The sequence below is a fragment of the Dichomitus squalens genome (assembly GCF_000275845.1).
Source record: "Dichomitus squalens LYAD-421 SS1 unplaced genomic scaffold DICSQscaffold_58, whole genome shotgun sequence".
Taxonomy (NCBI): Eukaryota; Fungi; Basidiomycota; class Agaricomycetes; order Polyporales; family Polyporaceae; genus Dichomitus; species Dichomitus squalens.
Genome location: NW_006766940.1, coordinates 17,892 through 41,025, shown reverse-complemented (window position 1 = coordinate 41,025; position 23,134 = coordinate 17,892). Strand labels below are relative to the sequence as shown.

The 23,134-nt window shown below is 54.5% G+C and overlaps 9 protein-coding genes across 9 annotated transcripts in view; 3 read left to right on the top strand and 6 right to left on the bottom strand.

Moving 5' to 3' along the window:
• Positions 1-1,929: 1,929 nt before the first annotated feature.
• On the top strand, positions 1,930-4,644 carry DICSQDRAFT_69832 (Metallo-dependent hydrolase; the record flags this gene model as incomplete). The annotated part of the gene is made up of 8 exons (XM_007369925.1): positions 1,930-2,114; positions 2,169-2,300; positions 2,357-2,375; positions 3,229-3,578; positions 3,641-4,073; positions 4,132-4,295; positions 4,359-4,454; positions 4,509-4,644. 8 exons carry the CDS (start codon positions 1,930-1,932, stop codon positions 4,642-4,644), a joined length of 1,515 nt encoding a protein of 504 aa, XP_007369987.1.
• A 323-nt stretch (positions 4,645-4,967) lies between these two features.
• Positions 4,968-6,509, bottom strand: DICSQDRAFT_69824 (Nucleotidylyl transferase; the record flags this gene model as incomplete). Its single annotated transcript, XM_007369924.1, has 2 exons — positions 4,968-5,559; positions 6,217-6,509. The coding sequence occupies 2 exons, from the start codon at positions 6,507-6,509 to the stop codon at positions 4,968-4,970; spliced, it is 885 nt and encodes a 294-aa protein (XP_007369986.1).
• An 805-nt stretch (positions 6,510-7,314) lies between these two features.
• DICSQDRAFT_183304 (uncharacterized protein) lies at positions 7,315-8,686 on the bottom strand (the record flags this gene model as incomplete). Its single annotated transcript, XM_007369923.1, has 8 exons — positions 8,649-8,686; positions 8,531-8,592; positions 8,386-8,483; positions 7,967-8,328; positions 7,892-7,907; positions 7,789-7,837; positions 7,689-7,738; positions 7,315-7,624 (listed from the first exon to the last, which is right to left on the bottom strand). Exons 4-8 carry the CDS (start codon positions 7,977-7,979, stop codon positions 7,315-7,317), a joined length of 438 nt encoding a protein of 145 aa, XP_007369985.1. The 5' UTR covers positions 7,980-8,328; positions 8,386-8,483; positions 8,531-8,592; positions 8,649-8,686.
• A 75-nt stretch (positions 8,687-8,761) lies between these two features.
• On the bottom strand, positions 8,762-9,937 carry DICSQDRAFT_157455 (uncharacterized protein). Its single transcript, XM_007369922.1, has 6 exons — positions 9,808-9,937; positions 9,586-9,753; positions 9,340-9,508; positions 9,040-9,273; positions 8,936-8,970; positions 8,762-8,878 (listed from the first exon to the last, which is right to left on the bottom strand). Exons 2-4 carry the CDS (start codon positions 9,686-9,688, stop codon positions 9,081-9,083), a joined length of 465 nt encoding a protein of 154 aa, XP_007369984.1. The 5' UTR covers positions 9,689-9,753; positions 9,808-9,937; the 3' UTR covers positions 8,762-8,878; positions 8,936-8,970; positions 9,040-9,080.
• Positions 9,938-9,997: 60 nt separating this feature from the next.
• DICSQDRAFT_183303 (uncharacterized protein) lies at positions 9,998-11,261 on the top strand (the record flags this gene model as incomplete). The annotated part of the gene is made up of 3 exons (XM_007369921.1): positions 9,998-10,652; positions 10,708-10,887; positions 10,946-11,261. The coding sequence occupies exons 1-3, from the start codon at positions 10,159-10,161 to the stop codon at positions 11,259-11,261; spliced, it is 990 nt and encodes a 329-aa protein (XP_007369983.1). The 5' UTR covers positions 9,998-10,158.
• A 923-nt stretch (positions 11,262-12,184) lies between these two features.
• On the top strand, positions 12,185-13,290 carry DICSQDRAFT_183302 (uncharacterized protein; the record flags this gene model as incomplete). The annotated part of the gene is made up of 7 exons (XM_007369920.1): positions 12,185-12,243; positions 12,306-12,340; positions 12,395-12,561; positions 12,620-12,740; positions 12,796-12,893; positions 12,953-13,046; positions 13,166-13,290. Coding segments are annotated over exons 1-7 (687 nt in total), but the record flags the coding sequence as incomplete, so codon positions are not given.
• Positions 13,291-13,939: 649 nt separating this feature from the next.
• On the bottom strand, positions 13,940-15,439 carry DICSQDRAFT_163483 (uncharacterized protein). The gene is made up of 9 exons (XM_007369919.1): positions 15,191-15,439; positions 15,017-15,099; positions 14,888-14,949; positions 14,764-14,817; positions 14,550-14,697; positions 14,356-14,486; positions 14,190-14,299; positions 14,014-14,121; positions 13,940-13,948 (listed from the first exon to the last, which is right to left on the bottom strand). Exons 1-8 carry the CDS (start codon positions 15,353-15,355, stop codon positions 14,044-14,046), a joined length of 831 nt encoding a protein of 276 aa, XP_007369981.1. The 5' UTR covers positions 15,356-15,439; the 3' UTR covers positions 13,940-13,948; positions 14,014-14,043.
• Positions 15,440-16,484: 1,045 nt separating this feature from the next.
• On the bottom strand, positions 16,485-19,306 carry DICSQDRAFT_69798 (P-loop containing nucleoside triphosphate hydrolase protein; the record flags this gene model as incomplete). Its single annotated transcript, XM_007369918.1, has 11 exons — positions 16,485-16,646; positions 16,708-16,982; positions 17,074-17,271; positions 17,327-17,418; positions 17,477-17,691; positions 17,758-17,767; positions 17,824-18,259; positions 18,330-18,385; positions 18,437-18,569; positions 18,648-18,747; positions 18,830-19,306. The coding sequence occupies 11 exons, from the start codon at positions 19,304-19,306 to the stop codon at positions 16,485-16,487; spliced, it is 2,154 nt and encodes a 717-aa protein (XP_007369980.1).
• Positions 19,307-21,381: 2,075 nt separating this feature from the next.
• The window catches only part of DICSQDRAFT_163481 (uncharacterized protein), a 5,357-nt gene continuing 3,604 nt past the window's right edge, over positions 21,382-23,134 (bottom strand). Inside the window, exons 4-5 of the mRNA XM_007369917.1 lie at positions 22,950-23,083; positions 21,382-22,892 (exon numbers count right to left, since the gene is read on the bottom strand). Coding sequence (XP_007369979.1) covers positions 22,095-22,892; positions 22,950-23,083 — 932 coding nt within the window. The 3' untranslated portion in view covers positions 21,382-22,094. The remainder of the gene's footprint in view (positions 22,893-22,949; positions 23,084-23,134) is intronic.

Sequence of the window (23,134 nt, the reverse complement as noted above, 5' to 3'; positions counted from 1 at the left end):
GTCCAGGTCTCTTCAGCTGAAAGCTTGCTGAGGCCGATCCGACCTGGGGCATCAACCTCCCAGTCATCATTGTGGTCTCTCTTGGTACTCAAGTAGAGAAGGTGCAGATAATGTTGTAAGCTCTACTACATGAAAGTATTTGGAGAAACAGATGACCACAATTGCAGCATACACGGGCTGTATCTCCTAGAGAAAACATTTGGCTCAGGAATATTTGGTGCAACTGAGGGCCGTGAGGGGACGCAGAAAGCAACTGTTTCCGAGGACTTCTGTCTGGTGAAGCAGAATCCGCACGAATATTTTGTTCTGTGCTTCCCCTCTTCATCGACTTTTTGCTGATGCAAACATGTCCAAATCCCTGTCCCGATATGTATGACCACAACTACATTAAATACAAGTCGTAGTTTCTCTCTCTCCAAATACACAACTGTGGACCCAGGTGCACAACTTACGTTCTAGAGGAAGCAGAGTCAATTCATATTCAAGACAAGTCTTACAGGTTCGCACAACTACATATGCAGGCTCGCGACTCGAGTCTGAAGAGCGTGCGGACCGGGTTAGCCGATGACCGGTCCCCGTCATCCCATCCTGGGCCAATCACGATGAGGTTCCCACGATTGATTGACGGGTCCATCATTGACGTGACCTATTGACCCTTTGACTTGACGCATCGACCGACCCCGTCACTGACGGGTCAATGACAACACTGCTGACCGCCTATGAGACTTCGAGTTTCGATTAAGATTAAGTTCGACAATTTGCGCGAAGATGGAGATGAGTATATTCCATTCCGATGGAATTGGCGGTCGTGTTTGCAATCAGAGAGGCGATGCATTTGCTTGTACGTTGATGACATGAGCTGAACACCGCAAGAGGCAGCTTAGACGCCCAAGTGCTCTTGTCCTATCTAAGAAGAATTATTATCTATCTCTTTTGCATCTGACATTGCCCCCTTGCCGCCTAATACCAAATGCACCGCTGTACTTCAATTCTCAGGGTTCGTCTGACTCCACTCGACGAGTTTCCAGAAAGACAAGCATCTTTTGAATTGTTTCGCGATCCCACCGCCGAGGTGACCTTCAGTCTCTGAGGGATGCGATAATGTAGCGGCTGGAGGTGTATACGAGGGAGATATGTAGTGGCGACGCCCCACCAATTCCACACCGGATCTACCTGCTCACCCAGACAGATTAGCCAATCGTAGGTGAGGATCGCTGAAAACTATAAGTATAAGTAGAAGGCAAGTTATGCAATCTGTAGCATTCGCACACGACATGGATACGATAGACAGTGGTGTACTTACATCGTAGGCTGTTAGTAGGGAATAAGTAGGTAATGCCTTGTATAGGCTTACCTGTGTTTCTCCTAGGCGTGGAGCCTCGATTTTGAGATCGATATCTTTGACCCCGTATGCTACACACCGCCCTTGCGATTTGCTTCGAGACCGATCCTGCACATAGCTGAGATCCTCACGACCTTAGGCCTCTTGCAACGTCTGGCTTCACGGAGGTCGATTGAGAAGGCACCGACATTGTGCTCGTTGGGTCCATCGAAGATCGAGCTTGAGCTTGCCGCAGACTTATCTCCCACACTTGCCGTCTTCTGCGGCGATCTTCGTAGTTCTCGCTCATGATGCCTACCTTCTGTGTCGCTTTTGTGCTACAGCTTGAGACCGGTGACCGCTCGTCGAGAACGTTCCGTCCTGTGGCAGCGGGGCCTGGCCCGGGAAGCCGGTCCAACGTTCGTGCGACCACGCGCCGTTCGATGCCCCGATAAGTTCGAGACCCATATGCTCCCCCCATGCAGCACGCAACTCGATATCTCCGTCGGCGGAGCCAGTGCCTGGCGCGGCTAGGATAGAACACATAATCCTCCTCCATCCAAGCTCAAGGCTTGCCCCAATCCCCTTAGCTGGTCTTGACACTCACCATGACGTCCCCCAACGGCCTCATCTGCTTCACGAATTGTCTCCTACCTCAGGAGGATGGCGCGCTCGTTCAGAAGGACCTCTGGATTGACGAGAGGCGCGGCGTCATCCTAGACTCCCAGCGCACCTTTTTCCTTCGCAAGGAGAGACCGGATAGGATCATTGACCTCGGTGGTAACATTCTGAGGTGCGTATATGCGCAAATTTCGTGTCGCGATTAGCCTCTCACGGATTCGAGCAGCCCAGGATTCATTGACATTCAAATCAACGGCGCATACGACTTTGACTTTTCCGTCTACGAGGGCGACGACGAGGCCTACAAGGCGGGCCTCCGCACCGTGGCCGAGAAGATTGTCGAGACCGGTGTGACCTCGTGAGTGTGCAGGCTTGTCGATCCGCAGACCGTCCAGCTGAAACGTGCGTGGGGAGGTTGCTGCCCACCATTATTGTGAGTATCTAGTGCTTTCATTCACGCGCTCCAACTCCGGCTTCGCGGGGGTTCTCCATGCGAGGCGCTACAGCGTCCCTTGGGATGAGCTTGCATATCGCGCTTTCACGGGTACGTATCTGTGCAACCGCGTTTGTCTGTGTTCGGGGAGGCTATTATCAGTGTCAAAAGGCATTGTGTTACCCAGGGGGGCCAGTCTCAAACGCCAACGGTACAGCTCCCGCTGATGCAGAGGGCGTACAGAGTGTCATCCCCTCCGTCTCAGAGCGACAGTCTCCCGCATGCCCTGCACTGTGTTGTAGCACGACATCCTCAACGGCACACGCAGAGCGAGGGGAAATAGGAAGCTATTCGGTCGGCAGCTGTACTCGTGCAGTACAAGCTATCATTCACTGAATACTTCCGGGCTTGATCTCCGCCTTTGTGCGTCGTGGGGGCTATGCGTCTTTTGACGGCGTAATGTATCTGGGCTCACAGATTGTGCTGTAGCGCTTCGAGCATATCTCCATCCTGTGATATCCGTTGTACCCCTCCGGGATGAGCCTCGACAGCCGGAGCAATGATAGGCTCAACGTCTTTTGTGTCGTGGCCTGGGTTTGCATGTCATCAGATCCGTGAATGTATCTGGTGTACATGTGCGCATCTATGCGTCAAATTCGACCGTTTTGTTCACACCGCGGAGGTCGGGTTGCCGCCTCGCATGAGGCGTTCTATCCCGTGATGTATTCATGAGTCTTCTTGCGTTACTTACCAGATGGAAGCGTCTCTCCTTAACCAAGCTTCTGCTCTCGTTTTTGGCCCCATCGAAACAGCAGCGAAACCGTTCATTGACCTTCTTTTCTTGGTTCGATAGACACAAGAGCGCTCGCTCTATCCGAAAATTCTCCACCTCCTCCGCCCTTACGCCTCCGCGAACTCGGCCACGCTCCTGGGCTGGCACGCCGAGGGCCCATTCATCCAGTTTGCGAAGCGCGGCGCACACGCGCCTCAGTTTCTCCTCGCCGCGCAGGACGAGATTAGATCGTTTGAGGACGTGTACGGCGCCGAGAACCTCGCCGTGACAGAGGACTGGCTCATGGGCGGGGAGGGCCACGACGATACCGTCGGGGTGCGCGTGATCACCGCTGCCCCAGAGGTAGATGGAGTCCAAAGCACAATTGAGGAGCTGGTGCGCCGCGGGATCGTCTTCTCGATCGGACACAGGTCAGCACCGTTAGAGCACGTCCCTCGCCGTCTTCCCGCTCACGTCAGGCCTCGCTCTGCAGCATCGCGTCCACAGAGGTCGCCACCGCGGCAGTCCAGTTTGGGGCGCGCCTCATCACCCATCTCTTCAACGCCATGCCCCAGCTGCACCACCGCGACCCGTCGATCATCGGCCTGTTGGGCGCGTCCCCTCATCTCTCCTCGCCCTCTTCGCCGACGTCTCCTGTCTCCGCGACGTTCACTCGTACGTCCACCCTCCATCGCGTGTCGAGCGTCACAAAGCGCGCTGCGGCGGCGAAGGGGCCGCAGGCGACGTCCGAGGCATTCGACGATGTGCAGACGCCGCCGCAGACGCCGGTGCTCCGTGCGCAGGACGGGGACGTGGACGCGTTCGAGCTCGGGCTGCAGAAGGGCAAGGTCGCGGACCTGTCGTTCGAGCGGCCGTTCTATGAGTTGATCGTGGATGGGATCCATTCGCACCCGAACTCTGTCCGGGTACGTTGCGCGCGCGCGTTGTTCACCGTAGCAGCGACTGACGGAGGCCTCATTGCAGCTGGCCTACTCGTCGTACCCGGAGGGCTGCGTGCTGATCACGGACGCGATGAAGATCCTCGACCCGAACTTGAAGGACGGCGTGCACGAGTGGCGCGACGGGAAGCGGTTCGTCAAGTCGGGCGATAAGCTCTACCTCGAGGGCACCGACACACTCGCTGGAAGGTGCGTTGTGTTCTTCCGCTACGTCCAATGTCAGCCGATCCTGATATACGACGTCCTGTTAAGCGTCGTAACGCTTGATAAGTGTGTGCGCAACTTCTCGCGCTTCACCGGCTGCTCGCTCGGCGAGGCGATCAAGTGCGCGACGTTCAACCCTGCGAAGTGAGCACCTTTTCGGCATGACGATCGTACAACTGTAGCTGACGTCTTTCACAGGTGTCTCGGCATTGAGCATAAGAAGGGTACGCTCCGCCCCGGCGCGGACGCCGACCTGGTCGTGCTTGACCGCAAGGGCAAGGTACTCAGTACCTGGGTGGGCGGCCATGAGGTCTGGCAGAAACAGTCCTCATGATCGCGCGAGAGGAGACAAGATGATTTAGAAGTTCAAAGCAGCCCTTAAGAGCCTGATGGAATGAATAGGCGGTAGATTGACTGGCCATGTAATTACGGGGTCGTAGGATAGTCCGAAGCACGTCGAGACAACAATACAGAACGACATACAGTCCAGTGTGTCGATTTTGCGTTCCTTCTGCTCGTCATCCCCCGGAGTGTACATAATATATAGGATCTAAATGTGATGAACGAAAGCCAAGCAAACAGAACCCCAGCTCAGACAACTGCAGCAAAACGTACAACCGCGATAGATGCATGATGCAAGACGACGAATTCTGACAGCTAGCACGCCGCATTCGACGATGAGTCCGCCCCCTCCTTCTCCTTGCCCTTCTCCTTCTCGCTCTGCACTGCCCCAGCAGCAGCAGACGCCGTCGGCCCGTCGTCCATGTAAAGTCCGTGCTGCTCGATGTAGTCGACGACGGGCGATGGGAGGAGGTAGCGAACGCTCAGCCCGCGGCGGAGGAACAGCCGGACCTTGGTCGACGACACGTCGTTCTGGACAAGCTGGTGAATGAGATGGATATTGTGCCGCCAGCGGGACAGCGCGTCGATAGCCTGGTCCATGTCTGCACCAGCGCGCTCGATGATGAGCACCCCGTAGCGGCCGAGTATGTGGTCCAAATCAGGCTCAGACCACACTCCGGGCTCGGACATGGTCGCAATGAGGTCCGAGCCGGCGAGGAGCATGATTCGCGCAGGCTTTTTGGTTAGGGAGCCATCGGCAAGCGGGATGCCGCCGAGGCGGGTGTTGATCTCGTAGTCGAAGTGGTCGAGGACGACGGCCGTGCGCTGATAAGACTGAAAGGCTTCCCAGGGGTCTACCATGAGCCATGTTGAAGTCAGGTCAGCCGCCAGGTTGCACATGGTTACTCTGCGCAGGAAGAATTCATGTCAGCGCCGACGTCTCCATGGGACTATGCAAAGATCGACTGAGTGGCCCGTCACCCGCAGAGGTTCAGACGTTACTAGTCAGATCCGAAGCAGATAATAGTCGCATTATCTCTCCTCTAATGTTGCTTGCTCGACGATTGAAGGGTATGCACGTTCCCTCACCGCCCCAGGTGATAGTTGACCGCGTCTACCACCCAGGCGATCCACTGCCATCCGCAGTGTCTGTCATGTGGGCCACTCCAACAACCTCGCGTTCGACCCAGTAGAGACAAGGCGAGCAGGCTCAAGCAAGACGAGCGGAAATGGTACGAAGCGTGATGGGAACGGGTATGCGGAATCGTCCATGAGATGGCGTCATAACGGACCGCCCCAGAATAGCGCAAACTTACTACATATTCGTGATGCCCTCGGCCAATTCAGGGCTGGAGGCGAATCACGGATAGAGGATCTAAGGACGACATCGAGGTCCAACTCGTAGAAACCGAAAATTAAGACAACGATGGCGACACTGTCCAAAACGGATCACATATCGGCTCACGTGACTTCACGATGGAGCCAAATGTCCTCCGCTGGAGGGTGTAGCGACGTATGCGACAAGGAAAGGAAGCCCAGACGAGTTGCAATCAAGGAAGCTCACCTGTGTTGGGCGTTGAGAAGCCCGGGCTTCTTGTACTGGTCTGAGACGGGACTCAGGTACCCGCCAACGATCTCCCAGTCGGTGTTTTGGCGGACGTAGTCTTTGGCCATCTCAAACATTCGTAGGTGGAGGTAGGTGACTGGGCTGAAGGAGCCGCAGGCGACGAGGACGACCGGTTGCTTGTCGGGGTTTCGCAGGAAACGGGCAAGGCGATGGGTCGGGAATGTGTAATTTGGCGGATTTGAGAAGTCCATCGTCGGAGGTGGGGGTGAGGGGTTGATGTCTGACGACATAACTGGCTACGTCGAGGACGATGGAGATGCGGAAGAGGTAGAGCAGGACAGGTGAATGTGACAAGGAGAGGCTGGGTAGATGAATCGTATTAACTTGGCAAGAGGGAGAATGGAGTCATCCGTTCCCACGCTGCGGCACAACGCCCTGGCTGACGAGCAGACACGTTCGCAAGCCTCAGCATGCATCTTCTGGATGACTGGCGATGTGGTATAGCATTTCTTAGAGCCATAGAGGTTGGTGAACAGGGAAGAGAAGCAAGTTAGCACACTTACGTCCTCTCCTGATCTTGCGGGCAAACATGCGGGCGCCTAACGCGGAATGCACTCTGGCCAGGCGTCTAGAGTTTCCTGCCTCATTCCGTGTGACCGACCTATACAATTATCTATACTCGCTGACACTCGGGAGTAGGCTGCAGGGGTTAGATGAGTTGCAGGGCTCTGATAGTTATGAAGCGGTTTGGGAGCAACAAAGCAAGATGACGGGATCGGTCTGCGGGGAAGGCCTGCCAAGTCGGGCGGTTTGTCGGAGGCAGAGATGGGAGGAAGATGCAATACGGCGATTCGGATCCCATGCTTGTAATATATACAGAAACTTTGGAAACCCCCTGGCCATGCTCTTCTGTGATATACGCAGGGGATCGTAGAGTGATTGTCTATAGCGGGAATAAACAACCTGCAATAGCAAGTGAGCGCGTCAGATCGCTGCTAAGATCTAGCGCACTGCGACACTCGATCGACAGACATTCGGATCGTATCGAACCCGAGACGTATATACCATCATGGTGGTCGCAGTACCTACTGAAAACTACCCAGTCTCCTCTGTTATTGACCCCAGGCGATCCCCCTGATCTGCAACGCAATCTCCAGCTTGAGTCCTGACAAGGTCATCCAGTGCGCCTTCATCAGACGCATCATAAATCGCATCTACAGACTCCGGTTCGTAGACGTGAACAGGCTCTCCGAGGGATGCGATGAAGCGAGGAAGAGTGCCCGCGGAAACCGCAGCGAACCGGAGGTCGTCAGCAGACATCGACTGGCTGTGCGACTCGGACGCCGGATCGACGTCGACCTGGCGGAGGTTCAGGAGAAAGTGGCAGACGAGGATCGAGGATATGCTGCAGACAATGTTGGATGATTTTACTGAAATGGAACAAAAAAAGGGGGCAATAGGAAACTTACGGATATATGAAAGGGTTCGCATAGCTGTCGTCGATAAAGATTGCGTCTATCTGTTGAACCTCTGAGCGACATACATAGAGGCTGCTTGTTGATCACTCGCCTCTAGAGCGGTAAGTGCAATGTGCACGATGCTCAAGCCTGCGAGGACACTTCGCTCCGAGACCGTTAGACAAGAAGCACGAAAAAAAACGAACTCCTCGTACATGAAATAAAGACTCCCTGAAAATTGATGAATCTCACGTCAATGTTCCACTATGCGTCGGTAAGCAATGACCTACCGTTCCACAGCATGACTCGTGCGAGAGAAGGACCGATCTCTGCCTCCTGCTGGATTTTGTAAGACTTGTAGGTGTTTCACCAAGTTACGAATACCACGATGGCATCGGCCGCGAGGGTACATGCTCGGCTAGACATGGTGTCTGCGGAAGAAAATCGGTCGCGACAATTGCGTTGGAGGATTGTCTCTTGTCAACTCACATCTTGGCGAATTTGCAGTCTCAGCGCGCAATACAATGCGATGTTGAACGTGACCGTGGCGCGTTACTTACCTGAAAGATTCTTGAGGAGAGACCAATTGCACGACGCTGCAGTTGAAGGGGCTTGGCAGATATTCGATCCTGCTAAAGACGACAAATGTCGCCTACGAGTGCGGGGTCAGTGTTAGCTGAGAAACATATGCCTGGGTGGAGTAACATACCATGCTTGTAATTGGGGTCACCAGCGAGAGCAGCAGGGTGAGGGCGGTCAGAACCTTGCTCCTCCCGGACAAAGCATAGACCCGGATAGTCGAGAACACTTTTGGCAGTTAGAGAGAACATCGAGAGGAGCACAGCGAGACCAACCAGGAGGTGCGAGCGTCGAAAGGCAGAAGGCTACATTCTGCATCCACAGAGTCGCCTCACAACTGTCAAGACAACATGAACATAGGATAGCCACAAGACGAGCGCAGCTAACTCGTACCTCTGTGACAGGGATAGGGTGAGCCGAAGATAGCCCATGGCGACTCAGGTATATCACACTCACCAGCGGTGTCATCGGGTTTATAGTCGCCGCGGACACGGCATAGGAAATGATGGTCACATAACGGCTGACGGTGTATATAAGGGAAGCGGCGCTAATCCGCCTCTTCGGGTGCCAGATGCACGAAAGCTCTTCAGCAAAGGATAGAACGCAATCATACACCAAGATAGCTAAAATCCTTCTGCGGTCATCTACGAGTCTGAGAGCATAAGAGTATGGCTGCGTACTGAGAGCGGCGACGGCGCAGTCCGAACTCGCATACCTAGCCGACCGGGGTATGGTTACAATGAACGGCGACGTGAGAATGACGACAAAGACTCGATATGCTTACAAGGTGGCCACGGTCTGTACAAGTTGTGCGGTTGACATATCTCAAGGTCTGCGGCTAAGAATGAAGGATATGGCATGGGATGTGGGGAGGTGCAGGTTTGTGTTATAGGCAGAGCGTGGTCCTGCGCCGGAAACCTTCAGAGCTTCTGAAAGATACCGAGACATCCGCAAATCAGTACTGCGTTGCGGATTGTCGAATGGGATCTTGCGCTGTGAGATACCGCTAGTCATGTTCCTGAAGCAAGACATGGAAGACAGTTAGATGGTAGGCGCAAGGGCGGACTGTAGTTGTCGTTCTCACTTATCGAGGCACATAGAAGTATTCAGTGCCTTGGAAGCCACCTTGCGAGATGGGCCGAAAAGAACGGGGAATGACTCCCACTGAGAAGCGATTGGCAGCCTTTTCGACACGATGTTTGAGAGAGTTCGTAGTCCGCTGGTAAACCTTGGACGAGGACAACGTGAGATGACTGATCCGTAAGATGACCAATGAGTCCTCGTTCTTCGGGTGTTGTCCTTTCAGACAGAGATAATCACCACAGCTTACCTAGCGGGAAACCTAGTCGTGAAGGAGCCGCACACCGATGCGGTTTGCACCACTCGAATGGACTATACGAGTATATTACCAGAATCGCAGACGCAACCATCATCTTGTCATCGCATGAAAGTGCTGTATAATCACAGTTCAGTCAAGCATACAGGGCCTGCTGGAATTCTGTGTTAGTCCCATGACGTCAGCTTCGCTCCCGGCGGTGAGGAGACTGCGCACTGTAGTCAATCCGACCACCATGTCGGTGATGCCGGTTTTCACGACGTCGCAGCAAGTTGGTGTTCGTGACAGATGGAGAGGGCTGTAGATGAGACAGATCTCTGGGGGTGTGGTCCGACATACATCGTAGGGCACCCCACGCCGCTCTTCTCGTTGAATGTTCGAGTAATGCATCCGCATTGGAGCCTGAGGCGTTCAACTTGTTCGACGTTGCGGAATTTATGCTAGCCGACTCCGACAGACGCTCGTACACGTTCAGCGCCATAGTGAACACCTGTATGTACTTAACATACCACCACCACTACTACCATTGTGACCGAATCCCGTTCCTACTGTCTCTTGTTCCTTGCGATGTCCCCCAGCAAACTACGACTCAAGCGAACCCCCGCAGAACAAGCCGAGCACGACTTGCGAAAGGCACGAAAAATAGCGCGGAAGGCGGCCAAACACAGGCGTCAACACGACGAGGACGAGTACGACGAGTCCGACGGCCATTCACATCGAAAGAAACGACGGCGTACCAGCGTCGGTTTGTCTTCGAACGATATAGACGACAGTGACAGCGAATATGGGCCTCAGCCTGCCAGCAGCCATCGCGCGCACAAGCCAGACTACGACCGTATTCAGGCCGAGATCGAGGAGCAGCGATTCCGCGACAAGCTGTGGGGCGCGTTGGGGGACGACGAGCGACTGGACTCTGTCGAGGCGTCGCTCAACTCGTACGCGCACGTCCCGCGGAGGTGGCGAGGTGGCGGAATGGAGCGGATGGACGACGAATCGGACGTCGACCCTCGTTACATGGAGGACGAGGAGTACGCGGAGTGGATCAGGGCGGGAATGTGGAGGTGAGTGCTGTCAAACTGCTGCTCTGTTTTTGAACTGACGGACGCGACATCGCAGGAAGAAGCACGCCGCGGAACACGAGGAGCAGGTGCGCAAACAGGCGGAGCACAACGCCCGAAAGGCGAAGGAGAGGGCCATCCGGGAAGAGACCAAGCGGCTCGAGCGTGTCGAAGAAGAGGCACGCAGGAATCGGCGTCGAGCACGAGAGCAAATGCGGGCCGGAGAGGCGCGAGAGCTGTACGAAATTCGGTGGAAGGCACTCCTCGCTCCGAGCACCTCCATCGAGTCTGACGAGCCCATGCTCTCCCTGGCCGATCTACCTTGCTTATCCTGCTGGCAAAAACCAGCCACCATCCGCCCTCCGCATCGATGACTTCACCACCGAAGCCATCTCTTCCTTCCTCCTCCCTCATCACGAAGAGGATTACAATTCGGAAGCGTCGAAGAAGGGGCGTCGCGAGAGGCTGCGGGAAGCGATGCTCCGGTTCCATCCTGACAAATTCGAGGGTCGGGTGATGGCTCGGGTGCGGTCTGACGAGAGGGAGATTGTCAGAGAGGCCGTTGGAGTTGTAGCGCGGACGCTCAACACCTTGATGGCGCAGGGGAAGTAGGGGCAGGTGCGAATATCACGCTTTTGTAAGTGTCCTCTCGGAGTTTCTGATGCTAGAAGCAGTCCTGTGCACATTTATGACTGTAGATGCTGATCCACGCGACCGGGATCCTCGTTACGTTGTGTGCATAGTGCTGTGCGCTCGTCCTTCGTAGCCCTGTCATGATGGGAGGTGGCGATTCACTCTCCTCCTTCCACTTACGTCCTATGTACGAGGACATTCTCAGGCACCGTTTCAACCACCGATGCCTTGGTATTGATACACGGAAAAAGCTAGGGGCGATGAGCTCGGAGCTCAATTTTGAGACGCGAAACGCAAATATCTAGACTGCTTCCGACCTAAGACACATTGGTCCTCTGCGGTTAGTGCCAAAGTTCGCTTGATCGTTGCAATCGAAAGGGCTCATGCCTAATCAAGACACTTCTACACCGCGCTACGGTTCGTGAATTGCAAAACCCAGCTATCGCGAAGATGGCCCGAGAAGCGAATTTGATATACACGCCTGTCCAGAGATGTACGTACTGAAGACGCGCTCTGGATCTCCCTGCTGTATGCTCAGCAGACATGCTAGTATCCGCGATGAGTGCTGCCAACTTCCTGTTTATCGTCCGTACTCGAAGGGAGACAGCATGGTACTTGGAAGTGCTAGTCTCCATGGCACTGTGCGCGCGGTCATGCGAATTTCACCGCGTTGGGGCGCCGGCGTTTTGATGGGAACCAATGTAGGGACCATCCTTCGCCTCCATGAAAGGCTAGAGCACCATGAGCACCACGACGATTGCGTCGGGTGATTACATACTTGCTCAGTCTTGAGCGAATTTTCTTCTTCGCTTGTGGATGTGGTACCTGCTTCAAATAATGGGAGACACGTCTGTGTTTCTCCCGGCTCTGGAATTTCAGTGTCCTCGCCGCGATACAGTCGACTGGACTCAACGATGTCTTCGAACGCTGTGGCCGTCAGTCCCGAAGAGATGTCAAGTCTGTGAGTGCACGGTATCGCTATCATCAATCGTCCTGTGTTTCCTGACTAGGACACGTATTTAGGCTTACAAGTGGATTCTGCGTCTGTGCTGTCTTCGGTAGGTCAGGGACACACACCTATAGGAATACTCTCCCTTACACAGCTCGCACAGCCTGGCTTGCGTACGACTGGCTTCTCTGTTTCGGGGAAGAGATCCAACTCGTCTGGAACTGGAACAGCAGGCGCACCGGTGCATCACTTGTTTATGCCTTGAGCCGGTACATGTTGCTCTTGCAAAACCTGCTGGCCGTTACAAGTATAGTTCCGATGTCTACCCTGGTATGTAATTATCGCGTCACTGAGCATGCTGTAGAGAAGAGCTGAATTTCTGTCCTAGAGGTGTGCACCTTATTGTCCCTTCATGTTCCTGTGTGCATCTCTCATGGCTGAGCTTAGCTGTAACGCGGTTGCATGGATGCAGACAGTCACAGCTGTCATTGGCACCTTCGCGCCTGGCAGTACGTGTCACAAACCACTAAATCTCGAGATATGAGGATTGACATGTATACACAGTCTTCTCTGCAATGCGAGCGTATGCGCTCTCAGGGGGCAATAAATATCTGTCTGCCCTTGCGGCCTTGCTCGCTATAGGGCCTATAGTCGCCCAGCTGGTGAGTTGACACCAACCATCCGTTGCAATTTTGGACGGTAAACTTATCAGCACCTTCAGGTTTCGTCTATCCAGTATCAAGCCGTGAAGAATTTCCCCAGTCCTTTTAACTGTAGCACAGTCGACCGCGCGTCACCTTCGCTCGATTGGACGTGAGCTTGCTTACCTCCGATATGACGGACGCTTTGCTCACATGGGTTGCACAGGTGTACGACGCTGTTCACTTTCGCTGGCATAGCCCTTGGCTGAACTGAAGTCTATCGTTGTTGTCAGTTACACTAGCCCAGAGGGTCCCCTGGATCGCTTCTGACGCTCTCGTTCTCGCCACTACCTGGTGGTTCGCATATCAATCATACCGTATGCAGACCGGAGGTATACACGGTCAATCGCTCAGCTCTATCCTGTTGTACAATGGTACGTACATGAATATCTGTTCGACTTCGCTTGCTCTTACTTCTCGTCCATAGGAAGCATCTACTTCATGTAAGGCGAAACGCCGTATCGAGGTACACAAACCATGAACTCACTTGATGACTAGAATCCTAGCATCGGTGAACATCGTAGGAATCATCCTCATGATGCCCTCGGTAAGTTGCGTCGCTCCACCTACATAGTTTCTTATGCTGATCGCCAGCCTCAGCTAAGCGAAGTCGCGTCCGGAGCCGGCGGTTATATATCCATGTTCTTCACTCCGTAAGTGTCCCAGATCCAGGTCCGTGACGCTCTATGATTTGATGGCTTGGTCCATATCATCCAGTGCAACTTCTATTCTCGTATGCCACTTCATCCTCAATCTGCGACGAGTTGAACGGAGTCATATGCATCAGTCCGAGCCGGGTACCTTATCGGACGGGTTACAGTTCGCCATGCAATCGGGCACTACCCTTCCCCATTTCGTAGCATCATTCGCCCAACCAGTGCATGTTGGCAGCTTTGAAACAGAAGTGAATATGACGTCTGGGAGTAGCATGGAATTGGAGAGTTCAAAGGGCGTATAGGCAGCATGCGAAGCGTTACTGATTGCGTTGGTCAATTTTATTTCAGCTCGTTCAGACCCTTAGCACGAGCAAGGAGGTGTTAGTTGAGGATTCGTGAAGCTTCAGATTCAATCGTGAACATACAACCCGCGTCCATAAGGTCTCCATAAGTCTTCAATCCTGCCCCCCATTGCTCGAGCCCTCTGGATGTATCCGGCTTGGGAGCAGTACTCCTGACTCCTTAGATACCGTCTAAGAGCAATTGCCATAGTGAGCGACATTGCATACATTTGAGTACTCAGGCCATCGGAGCGGCGTACCAATTGATATTGGAGGCCACAAAACAACAGGAAAGTATTGATATTCTTCTCGTGAGATTCCGACGATCCCTCAAGACCATATTCGCGAAGGAGCCTCTTCGCCGTCTCAGCTGTAATGAACGGTCAAAGTCATTACCCAGTTACCAGCAATAAAGGCCAATAATACCAGAAATTGCGAACATCTCGCCAAGGGTCGACGGGAAACATTCACTGATGCTTCCATTTGTATTGTAGAGAGGATGTACTTTCTCATGGAGACGATGCGAGCGCAGGGCGAAGTTGGCACGCCGGGACTCTCTACAAGCGAGCGGAGTGTAGTCTATATGCGTTCAAGATGCACTCGAAGACGAGGAAGCGCACGAATTGAAGAGGTCCCTCTGCACCTTCTCAAGTTCGTTCTTATGTTTCCGCAGCTCATCTTGGAGGTGCTGAGGGATGATCTGGGGAATCTCTGCAGCGACTTCCGTTTGAACGATGGTGTCGATCTCCTCGAGAATGCCGTTCTCAACTACATACAACACAGATGTAGTCAGTAAGAGCCCGACATGCTGCTGCTGACCAGCTAGTCACTCACTCAGTGTTGTCAAATGATTGAGTACATCTTGTTGAAGCACCTTCTGGAGCAGATCTAGTACACGACGACGGGGCTGTTAATCGCCAGCAATCGTTGAATGTGTTCTGCGGTAAATCAGGCTTACCTTCGACATCTGAAATCTGCGCCTCCTGTTTCGCATCCGCGCTCTCCATCTGCTTGCGAACACTGCGGCGGAGATACACAAGTGAGGACCCCGCAATGAAATGGCTCTCCATCGGTGCTCCTGACAAACCTAATAATTTGCAATGCCACTTCGTCGTCGCCCCTGGCCTGTGACGTCTTAACTCCCTGCTCTCCAAGCAAGTCAAGCGTTCTCTATGAATGACGGTCAGGCACAGTGAGTGAAGGGACATGATATATCGTACTGGCACATTGGAGGCAGCCATGGTAGAGAATAGAGACTTACACCAAGATTACCCAAGGATCCCTTCATCTTTTCTATAATCTCTGCTACCGCAGCTACCGTGACCTCGGCGGGAGTGGTGAACTCTGTGGGAACGCTCGCGCCACCGCCCTGAGCCGATAGCGAGGGGCTGATATTCAAAGCGGATAGCGGACCCTTGCGGTACATGTTGACAATCGGCTCGGTGGGTGTGCGATTGGAGATGAAGCCGGTCGCACTAGAAATACCCGCCTGGACACCAATGGAGGCTGCTGCATGGCATCCACATGGCCCCGACCACGAGGACTCAGCTCAGTTCCTTCATATAGGGTTCAAAGTCGGATCTAGCATCTAACATGGGTGTGAAGATGCGGGACGGGATATGGTAGAACACGGGTCGCCAGCACAGGCGTTCGAAGTCGTCGAAGGCATAGAAGCCGTGACCGCCGGTGTGCTAGCAGGGCGATTCCGGCAAGCATGGGTGCTGCGGTAGGTTGCCAGAACATTCCAGCTAGCCGGCATTGCCCCCCGAATTGCCTGCTATATACGCAATGAGTATGAGTATACTACACACGACGAGCAACGCTTGAAATCCCTCGTGAAACGGAAGTCATTCGTTAGGGCGGTACTAATCATCCCTTTATCGACGGGCGCTTAACCCTCCCAAAATTGACACTTTTCAAAGAGAGATTCCAGGCGGTGCCCGTCGTGGAATGTAATGGGTACACCATATCCACCATGGGCCATGTTGTAGTTTCAACAGGCGCCCCTGAATGTGGTCACCGGCCCGATATCTCCCCTTCTCTGGTTGGGATGAGACGGAACTTCGAATGTTTTACGTCTGCGCAATCTGGATCGAATCAGCGCAGACCCAACGCACAGTATGAATAGCAGTTGCCACATACCTAGCCTTCATCACTGCCTGTACACGTACACTGGTACTAACACCTGTACTGAGCGTTACATCGTGATATACCGGACAATCTCGAGACAAACATCAGTCCAAGGAGCGGTTTGTAAGGGATGCGATTAAGGAGCTATATGATGCAATGCCATGGGTACAGGTATGCCAATAAGTGTGTACGGGTTTTGACTGCCTATCCCTTCGAAATCGATCTCCCCCACTAGGGGGGGAGCTTGTGATGCGTCAGCACAGCCCAAGCTATAGCGTATCACCTGCTGTGAGTTTACCAGCACGTCAGCAGAACGTCTCGATGCTCCCAACTCCACCAAAGACTGTTGGCCGCAGCGGGAGACTCGGCACGCGCGACATCCTCCGGAGCGGATGCAAGGCAAGGGGCACATCGCAGCGGATATGCTAGGGAGCAAACTCCTGCTTCTGGGGTTCGTGCACAGGGACTTCCTCCGACACCGGCGCTGGATCATGCGACGCGGCGCCGCCAGACGCGAGCGACTCTCCGGCTGCAGCGTTTAGCTGCGCCGCCATCAAGTGCCGGAACCGTGAGCCCTCCTGGTTCACCTACAGCCATGAAAATACCCTGAGTCCTCCCATCAATTCCAGACGTCGTGCTGTCACTCACCAACTGCCGATACGTCCCACTCTCGACAATCTTCCCGTCCTCCAGCACCACAATCCTCTCCGCTCGCGCGATCGTCGACAGTCTATGAGCGACGACGAGACACGTCGTTTGCCGAGACCGTAGAATCTTGTCAATGGCGTCGTTGACGCGGTGCTCGGACGTCGCGTCGAGAGAGGACGTCGCCTCGTCGAGCGCAAGGATGGCCGGTTTCTTTAGCAGCGCGCGGGCGATCGCCAGCCGCTGCCGCTGTCCGCCCGAGAGCGACGCGCGGCCGACTAGACAAGATAATGAGGGATGAGTCAACAAGGGCTGTCTCTAGTAATAGGGGGAGTGAAAGGCGGGATCAGGAAAGGTATAGGGACGTACTCTCAGTGTCGAATCCCTGGGGCATGCCCCACACAAACTCGCAGTTGGCCTCGCGCGCGGCGGCCTCAATCTGTTCGCGTGTCGCATCCGGGTTCCCGTATGCGATGTTCGACGCGATGGTGCCCGTGAAGAGAATAGGGTCCTGTGGGACGACGCCGATGATCTGTCGCCAAGACGAAGGCGTGAACTCCCGGATGTCTGAAATTGCATTTCAGTGGCACAGGTCGGACTGATGAGAAGGCGACGGGCGCACCCTGTCCGTCAAAAGTAACCTTGCCCTTGATCGGGTCGTAGTACCTTAGCAGGAGAGCGTTGATCGAACTTTTCCCGCTTCCGCTCTGGCCGCTATCGTATCAGGCAGTCAGCTACACATGTTTGAACCCAACTCGAATCGTGAACTTACACGATAGCGACGCTCTCACCGACGGCGACCTCAAGGTTAAGGTCCTTGAGGATTTGGGCATTGCGTCTGCTCGGATACTCGAACCACACATGCTCGAAACGAATCACGCCGCGCCTAGCAGGGTCTACCGGGACGCCCCTCTCAGGGATCGCAGGGGTACGATCAAGCAGGTCAAAGATGCGCACTCCCGCACCGATGCCACGCATGATGGACGACTACATGGAACGGAAAACAATGGTGCGTCAAGACGGACTGTCAAGAACCAGCGGAGGGACACCTACGAAGAATGTGCTGAAGAGGACATGTGAGTGCGCAGTTCACAGAATGTTGTAGAAGGATATAGTTACGTTAGCATCTGCAACCCGTTCCCCACATAAACCGTATAAAGCAGCAAGCTCGTCAAGTCCCCCATCGAGATCGTGCCCCTGCTCACAAGCGTCCCCCCATAGCCCAGCAGTGCCAGTAGGGTGACGTTGCCGCTCCACCCCGTCGCCCCGAAGAACACCCCGCTCGCGATAGCCTCCTTGCGCGCGAGGGCGAGCACGGTCCCGACCTTCTCGTGGAACTTTGCCTCCTCCTGCGGGCGCGCATTGAACGCCTGCACCGTGCGCAGCGCAGACAAGGCTTCTTGAGCAACCTTGGTCATATCACCAAGGGCTTCTTGCGTGCGATTGGAGAGCTTCTTTAGGTACCGGCCGTAGAATACCGCCCCAAGAGAGACGGGAGGTACGACCGTGAGCATGAGGAGCGTGAGTTGCGGGGAGATGTAGAACATCGCTCCCACTGCAAAGACGGACGCGTCAAACTCAGCGCTGAATCTCACTGAGATCATGAATGGGAAGGGGACACGTACGCCCTGCGGACGCCATAACCACCGACCGAAGACCATCCGAGAGGTTCTGTGTCACACTAACGGATGGTTAACTAAGGAACAAGCAAGTAGAGCGCGTATGAGCGCACCTCTCGCCTACAATACTCGAATCCACGCTGAGCCTACTCAGGACGTCACCCTCGCCCTTCTCGACGAATTCGACCTCCTGTCGCAGTGCTGCCGCGTATGTCCGTTCCCGCAACCGTGCGACAATCCGCTGACCTACAGGTTACCAGGTATGAGCTGCGTTCCCAGAGATGAGGTGCCGACCATGCGAGAAAGGGAATGTACCTGATAGACGCATAAGCATTGCGCGCCCTGCGTTAGCGGTAGCGCCTGCAGTGAAGAGCAGTAGGAGGATCGCAGATGCTTGTCCTAATGACAGGCCGAAGGGTATTTCCTACAATTCCGTACATGAACAAGGTACGAAGGGCGGACGCAAACGTACCAGCTCCGATGCACAGCAATGAAAGGAGACTCACCGGGTTCGTGCTCGAGAAGTAATCAATGAGCCTCCCGATCGTAAACGGCACGCTCATCGAGACCGCGCTCGACACCAAGAGCAACCCAATCGCTACTCCTAGCGGCTTCTTCTCCGGAGTGGCGAGGGAAACGATCTTGCGGAAAGAGGACGCGCTCTTGCCCGATTCCTGCGCATTGGAGGGTAGGAACCGACTCCATATTGACCTGCCCGGCGTTTGCGACCTGCTTTCGGTCGACTTGACCTCTGTCCGCTTGGTTTCGGAGACAGGAGGAGACGAAGGAGCGCGAGAAGTTGCAGAAGACGCAAAACATCGTCTAGATGGTAGTCCCAGCAATGCAAGCCTCACAGTTGGAGCGGGTGCAGGTGGATGGAGTGTTCCGAGACATGGCGGGCTAGAGACGTGTCGGGAAAGCCGCGCCGGAGTCGGTGGGCGTAGAGTAGGGACGACAAGGACACGCACGCGTAAGGCGACCATCGTCGTCGACGTCGTATGCGCACTCGCTGGGGCGCAACGTGGTGCGAAGGAACGAAGAGAGCTTGGGAACGTCGGTGAGGGCGAGGAACAAGAAGCCGACTCCATGTGCCGCCCCGACGTGTAGTACAGAACAGGCGCCTGTTGTGCGTCATTCCTTAGCGACACACGTGCCAATGGCGACGGGCAGCTGAGACTGGCCGCAAGTGTGGGTATTTTGAAGTTGAATTTCTTGGGGATTCAACTTGGGGATTCAACTTGAACGAGAACAGAGAACATATATTGCGTTTGGTTTGGCTAATCTCTGCACACACATGGAAGGACATGAGACACAGACATAGCCATCTAAGTGCGAGTATGCTGTGACTTGAGCATGTTCACATGGGGACTTGTACTTACGAGACTGCAAACCCGAGATTCGATACAACACTACTACAATTGTGGTGGTTCATCGAATCATCCATGGCCTCCAAATTCGCTCGCCTGACCGATTCCTCCCGCGAGTGAGACTACTGGGAACCAGGAGCCAGCAAGTACTCAGGGCTTGGATACTACCCGTATAGTACATGACAAGATTGTTGGTCACAAGTATAGCATCTCATTTAATCTGCAAGCTGGAGAAGGAATTATACCAATGCCTCAACACAATCATTGCCTCATTCAATCTAGGGCGTTCACTAGGGTCCTCCCTCGCACACCTTTTCAACACTTTCTCTACGCTAGAGGATGCCTCATACCGTGTGAATCAAGCGGCAGAACGAGCCCGAACTCTTGACTGAGAGGTGGATCTTCCTGACCCTAGTGTCTCCAGTGAGCGTATCATTGGTCTCCAGATTGTCCTCATTTAGTAACGAATGGATTGTGAGCGGATAGCACAACATGGGCAAGTGTTCTCATGCCAACACAAGGTCCCGAGATACCCAAGCGTTCCCGCAGCCTGTCAATGTCACCTCGTAGGCTCTCATGATACTTCATCTTCCTCGAATTGATGCACATGGGTGTAATCATAGACAACCACTCAGGATGACGTGAAGAACGGCCTCTGTTTGACGGTCTCTGAAGCCTTCGCCCCCGCATCATGCGGCTCCTAAGATATTCGCAGTTCCCACAACCGCCCGGCTGAGCTCCGCTTCCTTTGCGGCCCTCTCCAGAATGGGAACTACAAATGTTTACTTACTGTGATGCGCTGACTTGCTGTTCGCGAGCTGCGGTTAGTGTACATGGCAGAAATGTTTTGGGCTACTCTGCCGGCAGATATGACAAATATGGCAATTGCCATGGTCGGCAGAAACTGGCAAATATTTAAGCGCCTCCGTCGAGAGACATAGAGTCTGGAGTGAGTTCCTCTTGACATACATCCATCAGATTGCCCTAGGGAGTACCTGATGACGTTTTCAGCTTACCAGTCAGCCTCAGATGAGGCTTCGAAGCTTTCTGAAGGGGTGTAGTGCATGAAGAGCGGCGTAGGCTGTTCCTCATTGTTATAGCGCCGGTCACACCCTCTAACCAAAGAACAAGGTGAGAGCAATCAGTATCGTCATGGGTCCACAGAACGCAGTGCTGTGGAAGACGTCACATACTAGTAGTACTTTTACAGGGCTTTTGTATGAGTACCCAGGCATCAGAAGCCCGCGGGTCCCACCCCTACGACCATTTTTAGGTATGTGCGCTAAATATATCTGCCAATATTTGCCAGTGCAGGCCCGCTGGCTGAACGGCAAGCGCCACTGGCAGAATGGCAGCACTTTGCCGCGTACACTAGCTGCGGTCCCATCGTCTTTCCCGCGCCATCGGAGTCGGCTGATTGTGCTTACGAGAGGGGCACATTGCAACGTTCTGATGCGTGAGAGTATGTTCTGGCGCAGACCGTCTCAAGACCGGTTGCGCGTGTCTCCCGACGCCCGACTGCTGACAGAACTCCCAGTCAAACGCCACTGCGAGGTGCGCTAAGAATGTAAGAATTTGTGTGCCTTCGCAACGGAGCAGCTGACAGGTAGAGTCGCGCAGTAACCGGTCGGCAACTCGCACGCGGAATGTTACGTTGTGGTGGAAGAGTGGGGTGCGAGTGATGACTCCATAGGACCATACGTTTACATCGATAGTAACACCGGCGTGCACCAAGCCCATAGCGATAGCGAGACAGATCACGGAAATGACAGACACGAAGACATGGACTGCTCCAGCTTCAAACAGTCTAAAGCGAAACAAACTGACCTCTCTCGGTCCCATCCACCAGGAGGCATGGAGGGAATCGAGGAAGGGGAAACGAATAACCAACAACCGTCTGGAAACAAACAACAAGTGCGGCGAGGCGGGTATGAGGTATGTTAGGGTAGTCGGGGGGTAATAGTAACGAGTATGTACGATACTTGCTTTTTCTGTAAGTCGGTGTGTATCTATGTGATGATGTATTTATGTACGATGTATGGCGGATGGCGGATGCATCGGGGATAGGTATAATACGGTTTTTTTTACGACGTATGAATGCAATGGGCGAGGGCGAGAGCACGAGAGCCAAACAATACAGACGAGCGAGTAGGGTACGACGAGTCACAAATAACAAACAAGCGGGAGATATCCAAAGAAAGACCGCGCATGCACAGGCGCGAAGAACCAGAACAAAAACTAGAGGATGAGAAATCAAAGGGAGTTATGGTGGAACCACACCGAGGATAGTTTAACACATAATCGCACCTCCCGCAGCGTCCGCTCGACCGCGCGAGGCATCAGGCATGAGAAACGCATATTTTTGCATGTCCTGCACTGCACATCCATTCTCCAGGCATCAAGCCTAGCAAACCTCCACCTCCCATTCGCCTCCCTCCTTGCCCTTGCCGGGCATCCCGCGTAAAGCTATACGCACTCGCCGCTTGCCGCTCGAGCTCATGCCCGGGCTACCCGCACGCGAGATGCCGCTGCCGACGCTACCATACTCGCTGCCGAGCTCGAACTCGTACTCGTTTGGCGTTTGCGAAGGTGAGGGCATGGGCGGAAAGAAGGCGTTCGTTGGCGAGGAGACGAGGGACGGCGACGACGACGCTGCGGAGTATGCCGAGGACTGCGACGACGGGAACGAGAAGTCGAGCGGGCGGAGGCCGTTGGAGCCAAAAGAAGCCTGATCGAACCCGGAACCCACGCCGAGGAATGGCCCGAGGTCGTCCTCGGCGTCATGCCACATCGTCTGGTCCTCCTCGATCTGCGCCTGCTCGCTGCCGTTGCCGTTATCCGAAGCCGCCGGAGGATGGATCCGCACACGGATGCGCCCATCCTTTGCCGCGCTCGCGTCGAACGAGATGTCCAAGCCGCTCAAGCCAAACTTTTCCGCATCCAGGTCGACGAACTCGAGCTTCTTGAACTCGGGCTCACCGCGCTGCTCCTCCGGGGTAAGCGTAGAGGGCGCAAGGTCGAGGTCCATCGCGCTTGTCCCAAAGCCAAGGCCCCAGTCGTAGTCGTTGGGCGGGAACGTCGCCATGTCCAGCGAAGTCGAGTGGGAATGCGAGTGAGAGTGGGAGTGGCCGAATGACATGCTGCTCGGCATCGTGTTGTGCGTGGGCATCGAGAGGAGCGTGGGCAGCGCACACAGAAGGACCTATCCCACAACCTCTGTTCATCTCCGTTCGCAGCAACCAATTCAAAAGCTACGCACCATGAGTCCAAGGCTCGCACCCGACCGCTCCCCCTTGTGCGCACGCAACGACGCCGGCAGCTGGGGCTCCACCACTTCCATCTTCACCGCAGGCTTCTCGACGGACGCCGGCATAGGTCCGCTCGACAGCTTCTCTGCCAGCTCGCGTTCACGCTGCTGCGTCTCCGCGAGTTGCCGCTTGAGCT

What these genes read in the sequence shown, in the direction of transcription:
- DICSQDRAFT_163483 (XM_007369919.1), bottom strand. Translation starts at nt 15,355, where the DNA reads ATGTACCGCAAGGGTCCGCTATCCGCTTTGAATATCAGCCCCTCGCTA. An exon ending in GCAGATTTCAGATGTCGAAG is followed by an intron (nt 14,818 to 14,887) that starts GTAAGCCTGATT and finishes GTCGTGTACTAG; the next exon opens with ATCTGCTCCAGAAGGTGCTT. An exon ending in GTGGCCTCCAATATCAATTG is followed by an intron (nt 14,122 to 14,189) that starts GTACGCCGCTCC and finishes AATTGCTCTTAG; the next exon opens with ACGGTATCTAAGGAGTCAGG.
- DICSQDRAFT_157455 (XM_007369922.1), bottom strand. Translation starts at nt 9,688, where the DNA reads ATGATGGTTGCGTCTGCGATTCTGGTAATATACTCGTATAGTCCATTC. An exon ending in ACGACTAGGTTTCCCGCTAG is followed by an intron (nt 9,509 to 9,585) that starts GTAAGCTGTGGT and finishes CTTACGGATCAG; the next exon opens with TCATCTCACGTTGTCCTCGT. An exon ending in ACTTCTATGTGCCTCGATAA is followed by an intron (nt 9,274 to 9,339) that starts GTGAGAACGACA and finishes GTCTTGCTTCAG; the next exon opens with GAACATGACTAGCGGTATCT.